Source organism: Symphodus melops, assembly GCF_947650265.1.
Source record: "Symphodus melops genome assembly, chromosome: 11".
Lineage (NCBI taxonomy): Eukaryota > Metazoa > Chordata > Actinopteri > Labriformes > Labridae > Symphodus > Symphodus melops.
In genome coordinates, this window is record NC_136701.1 from 243,478 (window position 1) to 253,477 (window position 10,000).

Consider the following 10,000-nt stretch of genomic DNA (forward strand, 5'->3'; position numbering starts at 1 on the left):
TGCAATAGAAGACGTGCAAAAAGATAACACCTAACTCCACGAACACAGTTTGATGGTTATGTAATGTTATGAATATAACATGTTTATGCTTTAGTCCATGCTGACCTATAGAGACACATTAGTGAGACAGCAGTACTGAAGCCACAGGTCAAACAAACACACAAGGATGCATGAAGAGTAAAAACAACATGGAGCCATAAAAATCACAATCTTTAACTCTTACTCTATGTGGGATCAAACAATGCACACAAAGATCTTTGTCCTTTGTTTTCTTAACTCATGTATTTGATTATCTTTTCTTAACTTAAAGACAGAGTTTGATTGGCACTTGATCAGCACTTCTAAACAAGTTATTGATATCTAACATTTGATCGCACATCTACAATTTCAGAAGCTGCGGAGGTCTAGTTTGGCACAGGTTGTACTATGGAGTCTATTATTACTTTTACTACCTTACCAATACTGTATAGTATTTCTATACACCTGGTTGTATGCTCCGGCCTTTCAGAGCACATCTCTAATCAACAGACCCGACATCTTTTCAACTAAAATATTTTGTATAGTTTACTTATCAAATAGCAGCATTTTCATAACTTACAAAAAGTACATGTAAACCTATTCATTCAAAATCTTAGTAATTTCAAAGGTTCATACAACAGACATAAAACACAAAACAGGACAACATGCTACTATATTGCTTCCAATATTCTTTACATTTTCTTACTGTCAAACTAAATCATCAATGACAGAAATATGGACACCACCGGCTGATGATGAGTCATCATAATGCACAAACAAATCGCGAAGCTAATCTTAATCAGGCTTAGTCGGCACTCTCATCATCCACACAAATATAACATAGTTCACATTGTATCGACAACGCTGGACTGCATTTGGACTACAAACTAGAATAGCTACAATAAAGTACATATAGATCATATGACATGACATATTGTATTCCACAGAAATGAATCTAGTCATTTTTCAGATAAGAGGATATGCATAAAGGATGTCATTGTTTCGGCTTGAGGTCACAAACAAGTTCCCACCTTACTCTCGCTATCGTATGCGTTCTTTCCTTCCTACGCTTCGTTTACAGACGCTGAAACTTGAGCTCAGTTTGTTCAGCTAACACATGAATATTTATTCAACCAAGATTTGCCTTCTTCTGGAATGAAACAAAGGCCATAGTTCACGGTCTAAAGTCTTCTAAATGTTCTTGGTGTCGAGGGAAGTTGATATTTGAGCTAATGTCGCTGGCTGCTCTCGTGGCTGTCACAGTATTTGGAGGCAGGTGTTTTCTGTGCAATTTAGCCTCGTGAACTCTACGGCCTGGGAAAACATTTTTATACCCTCATGACCTATAGTGCATAACTCCCACCACCACAAACCAGCAGCAGCACACTGCCCATGAGAGGACGAGACAGCAGGGAGGAGAGAGAGGGGGAGAGCACAGTGTAGGTAGAAGAAGAAGCACAGACAGAAGGGGGAGAAACTGCAACATACAGGGACTCATCATGTGGAGAGAACGAGGAAAGTTAATGAGAGAAAATAGTATTTGGCACGATGTAGTGATCGAGAGCTTTTGACGGAGAGCTCTCTGCAGGCGAGCGGTCGTCGGTCAAACACCGCCCTGGTTTTGTGCTTGTTTCTTACTATAATGCTCAAATCTTGGGCAGTAAAAGGTTTTCTTATGCTCGGCCAGATTGTAGTTAATGGATGACAGTGAAGCCTTCCAGACACGTAGTGAAAGGAAAGATTTCAGTGTTGCCATGATTAATGTTCACACACAGCGACTTGTTTTGTTCTTTTTCAACTATGAGTTATGAATGTGAAGGGAAGTCATTCAATTCTGTCCCCAAACAACAGCAAAGGGAGGAACTCCAATTTCTTCTGGACGACTAGAGCTGCTCAAAACTTTTCTCAATAGAACGAATTCATCTGCAGACAAATCAATTCACCACTTTGAATGCAAATGTAAATAATGCTGATCCCACTTTCTCTCCATGAAGTCTGCCAAGTGTTTCAGTTATCAAGAGTTTAAACCCAAGAAAGCTGGAACCTGCAAATATTCAACAAGATCGACTTGTGGCAATCAAGTTCCTTTCCTCTGATTGGTTCTCGCAGCTCTAGCACCAACCCTCTCTTGTATTCAGGAAGCTAATCTTAGAAGACGGCTTGAAGGAGGACGGTTGAAAGATGCCTCTGCGACGTGCACAGAAAAATGGCAGGGATAAATTTGTGGTCTGAAAATGTCTGCTAATTCTGGGCGCAGTGAAAGTGATAAAAACAAAAGTGGAGTATAAATGCTCTTGTGGAGATTCATCCCTTCTGTCAGTATCGGTGTGTTATGTGACATAGATGTGCACATTAAAATATACTCACATCCCCGGCAGGGACAGACACTTTACGTTGTGTTTTGAATGTCTCACAGTGCAGTCTTCAGAGACCCAGTGTACTCAGGATGAACACCATGGATAGCAGCACAGAAGGAAGCCACGCTAATCTTCAGTGTTTGGAAATGTTGGAGACAATTAGCCTCCCTGCATTAGACAAACAATTGCCCATAAAAGACAACGATGCCGAAACATTTCACAATGTTTAGTTATGTGCTCCGACTCGAGGTTAGTGAGCGTTATTGTGTTTGGGGAGCGATAACAGGCTGCAGACTTCGTTTTCTTTGTTTGATGCAAATTGGGAAGGACGGCTCACAGACAAAAAAAAAAGTGAGTCCAAACCTTCTTTTCAAGTGTCATTCGACGTCCCTTTCATTAGAGTTTGTCTCCAGACTGTTTGGTACCCTTAATGTAAAGGCAATAGTTTCTTTGTTCACAGAAATTGGTTCATACAGCTTCTCTTATCAAAATGTTTTTTGTAGTGCTTTGTTCTTTTTGCAAACTGAACTGGTGAGACACTGCTTCAAGGTAGCTTTCGATGTATTCTTGTGATTTTTAAAGTGTGTGAATAAGGCAACATCCTGGTAGTCAGGGTAAAATCGAGAGCGGCCAATTTTAGGGAGAAAACAAAGTTACCTGGACTTCAAATATTAAGACTGGATTTCTTTTCATCTCAAGATGCTGAAATCAATCCACTGCATTAGGTGAGAGGCTGGGTCACAATCGATGGGCTACTGAAGGCTGGACGACGCCTCGAATAAAACAGGAAGGCCGCCAGAAAGATTCAGATTGGATGATTTGATTCTAATCCTATAGCACCAAGAAAGGGTTCAACAACGTCGTATTTGTGTTTGTAGCTGTAACTGAACTTTTTTTTTCTGGGAGCATTATCTATGTTTGTCGTCATGTAAAATAGATGTATACATTCCTGTGTGTCTCCTCTATCCTCTCACATTGATTATTTAAGCCCTGAACTATACTTGCAGAACAGCAACAGTCAAGTTCAGACTGGGTTTACAGAGTTATACATTTCTTTCACTGCAACACATATTTGATCCCTGTAAATAAAAAATAGCAATAGGCTAATATTGTTTTTACATTCAGATCAACCTGCGTTCACAGGTTTAAATTATCTATTAGTGTTTAAATGAGACCATGTCAATAAATAAAGGATGGAAGTATAAAATACCCAAATTTAGAAATGTCAATTATGATATGAGCCAGAATTCAACATATGTCAACATAGACGTTATGTTTTTCAAGAAATTATACTCAAGATTGCTTCCCTTATGGACTGAGGTGACCTCAGGTGCTCGTCCTAAAACCTCTGCTGTTAACAATGCGTTCTGCATTGTACAAAAAGAGCAAAGGTTTGTGAAACAGCAGGCTGACACGCTCAACTCACCGGGAGCTGAGGCTTTGCAACTGAAATTAAAACCAAGAAAAACCCAATCAGATCAAAACTAAAATAAAAGAGCGATGAGGTTTTGGAGGAGGGTGAAGCCCTGCAGCCTCACCCTTGAATCTGCAGCTTGGCAGTGGACCAGTCCAGCTAACTCTGATCGCCATCGTCAAAAGGACTCGACACAAACTTTTAAAAAACATCAGGACATCAGTCCTAAAAACACATTCACATATCACATACACTTATCTTGGTTGTCTCCCCCACCTCCTCCTTTGTGATTCTCTCATTTGATACTGAAATATTGAACAGATATTTGGACTTTTCTTTTTTTTTTTTTTTTTCAATTCATCGTGACCCTCTCGATTTCCTTCCATCTCTGTCTTCATCCTTTCCTCTTCTTTTTCTTTTAGCCCACCTTTTGTGGGTTGGTAGCACGCACGCCCTGCTCGTAGGTGATCCGCTGGCTGATCAGATACTGTGCTGCTTGCGTAGCGGCTGGCGACCCTGTTATGGTAACTTTACGGTTCCGAGTACCAGGAATGAACTCTCCCTTTTTGGAGATCTGGATGCGGGCTCCTGTTAGCTCCTGATACTCTACCAGCGTTTTCCCTCCTTTCCCTAAAATGGCACCAACCAGATTCTCGGGCACAGCGATCTCAACCACGTCCTTGGCCCCATCTCCCAGCTTCTCTGTTGCCAACAGGGAGGAGGCCATCAGTGGGGAAGAAGCATTTAGGTAACCATTGGAAGCCCCTGTCGCAGCTGCAAGAGAACCCAAGGAGAAGCCCCCAAGGCCTGCTGCAGGGTGGCCTGCACCACTGGAGGCATCACTAGCATAAGACGCCAGCAGGTTAGCTGCAGCAGCAGCAGCTGGGTTAGCACTAGCTGCTACTGCAGCGAGGACCCCGGATGCAGCTGCAGGGTTGAGGCCAAGGCCCAGGGTATTAGTGTTGTAGCCGTAGCTGGCCAGAGTGTTGAGAGCTGAGGTTATGGCCAACAGGTCGTTGCCAGAGAAGCTAGACATGGTTGCAGGGAAGGCCCCCATTCCTGTCAAGCCGGCCTGGCCCAGGAGGCTGGAGGCAGTAGCGGCTGCTGCAGCGGCGTTGGGCAGCACCTCTGCCGTGTTAGCGTAGGGTGAGCCGGTGGGGTTGGAGTTGGCCACTGGGCCCGAGACATTGGAGTAGCTGATGTTGAGGCAGCTGCTGCTCTGAGGGTCCTCCTGTATCTTTTGAACTATGATCTCCACAGCTTTGCGGTTCTGTTCAGGTTCCCCACTGATGGTAACCACTCGCTCCTGCAGGTTGATGCCCTCTGGCTTCTGGGAGAGCTGCACCCACGCCCCTGACTGCTCCATTACTGCCTTCACTGTGGCTCCGCCTTTTCCAATGATAAGCCCAGCAGTGCTATTGGGCACGATCAATTTGGCCTGAGAAGAAATACAAAATGAAGCATGAGAGGTAACAAGTGGAAGATTTAACAGCATAAATTGCTGAAGGAAATCTGGCTCCAGCAGCCCCCTCTTTACTCAGCGGTTTGTTAATCCCGGGGGTTTAGCCTGCAGCTGCCACACGGCTCTGTCTCACTATGAAAGACTGTAGGTAAAAATAACCACATACCCTCACATTTTCCTGACCCTTCTAGACTGGGGGTCGTGTCCCAGAGAACAAGCAAGACTGTTGACGAATAAAGTGTCCTGAAATGGAACTCTTACCTTCCACACACAAAACCCCCAATCAACTCTTAGCACCGGTCCAAAATCTGCACTTTGGGTTTTGTTTGTTTACGGGGCTGACTGTACACAGAGCAATACAAGAGCAACTACATGACCAACTTTAAACATCTCAAAATGAGTTCTAGTGTTTAACATGTTAGTCATAAAGTTGAATGCTTTTCTTTGACGGACACGACATGTCTGCCAGCCGAGCTGCGGCGTGCTTGGCTTGTTTTGAGGCTCACATGTTCATTGTTAAGTGTTTACTGTATAACGTGGAGCCGAGGGTGTCAACATATTTAAAAACTAAGCTAGAGGTTTGTGTACAAAGGCCGCAGCCACTGAAGCAAGCGACCCAACCTTCAGACATCTTTGTCAATAAAAACTAAAAGGATATGATGTTGACTCGTAGGTATAAGAACAGCATGAGGTTAGAACATGTGAACAGACACTGAGGTGTGTTAGGCTGCAGAGCATCTCACCTGTTTGACCCGGTCAGGGTTGACGGTGGTCTGTGGCTGCAGTATGCTGACTGGTTCTGGTTTCTGGGCGCTCTGGGGCATCTCTCGGACTTTCTCTGCGATGAAGTTGTGGACGCCATTGAGTGCTTCGACGGTACCCTGTATCAGACAGACGCGTTCTGTTGTTCCTGTAATGAGACGCACAAACACCAGTGATCAGCTCCCGTAATGTGCTCTGAGTGGGTACTTGGCGAGCACATTTGAGGGATTTGCTTGGGGCTGGACTAAAATCTACATTTATATTACGATGTCTTGGCAATGAAAAACGTTCCTTGACATCCTACAAAGAGACCCAATTACTAAGCCATTCCTTGCTTCCTCCATTTACACAACTAACAGAGAAACAGCTGAAAGAAAGAGATTCCTCTTCACTGATGTAACTCTGAGCCGTGCAGCTCTAATAGACTAAACACACACTTGTTCCTCCTCTAAGCTTCTTTCTACACCCACATTGACGACCCAGCCGGCATTACGTTGCCATGGCGAAGGGGCCGAGCCGTAGAAACAGGTGATGCAACAGCGAGTCCTTTATACTCGCTCAGACTCTCTCCCTTCAGTCTCAACCTTCCTACCTCCTACCTTGTTAACGCTTCACTGATCTATGGATGAAGGAAAAGAGAAACATCTTCAGATGAATCAGGAAAAGACTAAATATTGTTTCACACTCATTGAGTTCATGAATGAGTAAGAGATAAATGTAATATGTCGACATTAACGTGTCATGAACCGCCTGTTCAAAGTCAGCGTTTGTTCCTGCAAGAACAGATAAAGACTCAGCGCTCACAGGCTGCAGCTACGTGTCCCCCCCCGACCTGCCAACAGAGGGAGTGACATAGTCATCATGGGGGAACAGGCTGCGTGTGTGTGCATTCCTCAGTGTTGGTGTATGTGGAGCTCCCGCGCTGTGTGTGTGTGTGAGCTCACACACACACACAGGCAGCAATGTGGATCACAGCGTTCGAAAAGTTCAGTCAGCAGCTTCTGAAAACTCTTTCCTCTCGTTTTGTTGAACACGTGCCGTTGTGATAATCCACTGCTAGAAACCTGTACGTATGGCAATGTTCATTACATGGATTAAATAAATAAATCCTTTAAATAAGCCCATTTCATTTCTTGTACATTGTTCTGAATACTCTCCTACATTTCTCTAATAGAAATCATTTTTTAATGCTGTCTCGGTGTTACAGAAGTCTGAATTCACCAGTTCAATAAAATATCTGAGGAGTCTTTGGCACGAGATATTTCACTGTAAAAATGTTGGCACGTTCCTGTTGGCGGATCGAGGCTTCAGTTCGTATCCCCCCGTTGTTTTTGAGAAAGTCTTCTTCACTCTGAACTTACAGGATGAGCTAACAAACATTTTCTTCTTTGCTCTTAGCCATTAATCAGACCTCAGAAACTCACACAGGCCAATCAGTCAAAGTCAGACTTGATCGCCTTTGTGCAACTAATATGTCTAATAATTGATTTTAAAAGTCAATAGGTCAGTTCATGCAAATGGGGAAAGTCACATGACCTTTGGTTGACCTTACTTCTATAGTTCAAAGCTCTTAACAATCAATGTACAGAGCTTCATGAGCACAGAAAAAAATAAACTATAAAAGGTCCAAAACATAACCCAAAGATACCACAACACACAATAACACGTGTGTGTGTGTGTGTGTGTGTGTGTGTGTGTGTGTGTGTGTGTGTGTGTGTGTGTGTGTGTGTGTGTGTGTGTGTGTGTGTGTGTGTGTGTGAGCCTCACACTGACGCACTGTTGGCACCTCCTGGTCTCGCCGCTCTGCACCTGCCTGTGACAAAGTGACGGACTGCAGCCACTTGACCTGTTCATGTCAGCACTTTCATTCATCACTGAAAATCACTACTAGATACATGAAGTTCAGACACGATATAAAGACAAACTCACTAAACTTAAAGGGGACATATTCAGAAGAATCCACTGTTACTGTGTTTTTACCTGTTTAACCTGAGAGTCTAACAGACCCACAACATGGGAAATAAATCCTCCAGTTTGTGTCTGCACAGAGAAATGCTCTGTTTCTAATGGGCTCCCCTTGTGATGTCACAGTGGGATCCTGGTTAAACCCCTCCCCTCTCCTGGTGTCTCCACACATGGACTCTCTTGTGAAGGAGTGATGTTTACAGAGAAATCTCAGGGGGCGGAGTCATTGCATTTAAAGAGACACACACACAGCTGGTTTGCTCTGCTGCTTCATTCAGGTTTCATTGAGACCTCAGGGGACGGTTTGAACAGCTGGAGAATCTGTCCTCTTTAAATGTTCAACTTATAAGAAGAGAACACAAACTGTTTAGCTGTCGTGGTTGGTTAATGTTGATATCATCTTTTTACCTCAGCATTTCAATCCAGAGAAATAAAGCAGAAACAGGAAGCACACTTTTAAATGGTTAGAAGTAATAAAGGATCTGAAGGGGAACTTTCACTTGTCTTATAAACCACTCTTGCACAAGCAGCCAGGATATAAATAACTAAATATGGGGTGCTGGAAAGCCACAGAGGCTGGAGTGTAACTTTACTGAGAGCAGAGAAACTGTCCTTTAGATGTTCACATGGTGGCTTCAGACTTTTTCACGAGATTGATGTGATTGCATTTGAAGAATGTGCATTCCTATTGGTCCACTGATCAATGGTTGTTTGATGATACTGTGGAGTTATAAGGTCCTTCACTGTCCTCAGAGAACCTTCGTAATGTCTCGTCTCTGTGCTGCATGTCATAAAAAGCTTTTTGATTGACAGCAACTTTATACGTCTTCAGAAAACGAGCAATTCTTAGATTTTAGGATTCTCTGAGTCCTTGTCGATGGGTTTGAATCCAACTCTCCACTCCATCGTTTCTGGTTCCTCTTCAGAGGCTCCGACAAAGGCAAGAAAACTCACCAATATACAAATAACACATTTACGTATTGTCGACATGGTAACTCTTTGATTAAACATGCAGCTTTTCTTGGTGAATTATGATGCAGTTTTGGACCAATCAGACTCTGTTAAGCTTCTTGAACAATTTATGTTCAAGAAGCAATTTATGTTCAAGAGCTCCAGCTCCTGCTCCTGCTCCTGCTCCTGCTCCAGCTCCTGCTCCTGCTCCTGCTCCAGCTCCTGCTTCAGCTCCAGCTCCTGCTCCTGCTCCTGCTCCAGCTCCTGCTTCAGCTCCAGCTCCTGCTCCTGCTCCTGCTCCAGCTCCTGCTCCTGCTCCTGCTCCAGCTCCTGCTCCTGCTCCTGCTCCTGCTCCAGCTCCTGCTTCAGCTCCAGCTCCTGCTCCTGCTCCTGCTCCAGCTCCTGCTCCAGCTCTAGCTCCTGCTTCAGCTCCAGCTTCAGCTCCAGCTCCTGCTCCTGCTCCTGCTCCTGCTCCTGCTCCTGCTCCTGCTCCAGCTCTAGCTCCTGCTCCAGCTCTAGCTCTAGCTCCTGGTCCTGGTCCTGCTCCTGCTCCTGCTGCTGCTGCTGCTGCTGCTGCTCCAGCTCCAGCTCCTGCTCCAGCTCCTGCTGCTGCTGCTGCTGCTGCTCCAGCTCCAGCTCCAGCTCCTGCTCCTGCTCCTGCTGCTGCTCCAGCTCCAGCTCCAGCTCCAGCTCCTGCTCCTGCTTCAGCTCCAGCTCCAGCTCCTGCTCCAGCTCTAGCTCCTGCTCCAGCTCCAGCTCTAGCTCCTGGTCCTGGTCCTGCTCCTGCTCCTGCTCCTGCTCCTGCTGCTGCTGCTGCTGCTGCTGCTCCAGCTCCAGCTCCAGCTCCTGCTCCTGCTTCAGCTCCAGCTCCAGCTCCTGCTCCAGCTCTAGCTCCTGCTCCAGCTCTAGCTCCTGGTCCTGGTCCTGCTCCTGCTCCTGCTCCTGCTGCTGCTGCTGCTGCTGCTGCTGCTCCAGCTCCAGCTCCTGCTGCTGCTGCTGCTCCAGCTCCAGCTCCTGCTCCTGCTCCAGCTCCTGCTGCTGCTCCAGCTCCAGCTCCTGCTCCTGCTCCTG

At 45.3% G+C, this 10,000-nt stretch overlaps 2 protein-coding genes across 3 annotated transcripts in view; one reads left to right on the forward strand and one right to left on the reverse strand.

The window, feature by feature from the left end:
- Nucleotides 1–10,000, forward strand: part of LOC306832121 (uncharacterized protein) — a 250,674-nt gene that overhangs the window by 124,433 nt on the left and 116,241 nt on the right. The gene's annotated exons all lie outside the window — the stretch shown is intronic.
- The window catches only part of LOC306832128 (RNA-binding protein Nova-1-like), a 33,161-nt gene continuing 25,362 nt past the window's right edge, over nt 2,202–10,000 (reverse strand). For both annotated transcript variants that reach the window (XM_079356566.1, XM_079356567.1), the window contains exons 3-4: nt 5,995–6,161; nt 2,202–5,227 (exon numbers count right to left, since the gene is read on the reverse strand). In XM_079356566.1, coding sequence (XP_079212692.1) covers nt 4,208–5,227; nt 5,995–6,161 — 1,187 coding nt within the window. In that variant the 3' untranslated portion in view covers nt 2,202–4,207. The remainder of the gene's footprint in view (nt 5,228–5,994; nt 6,162–10,000) is intronic.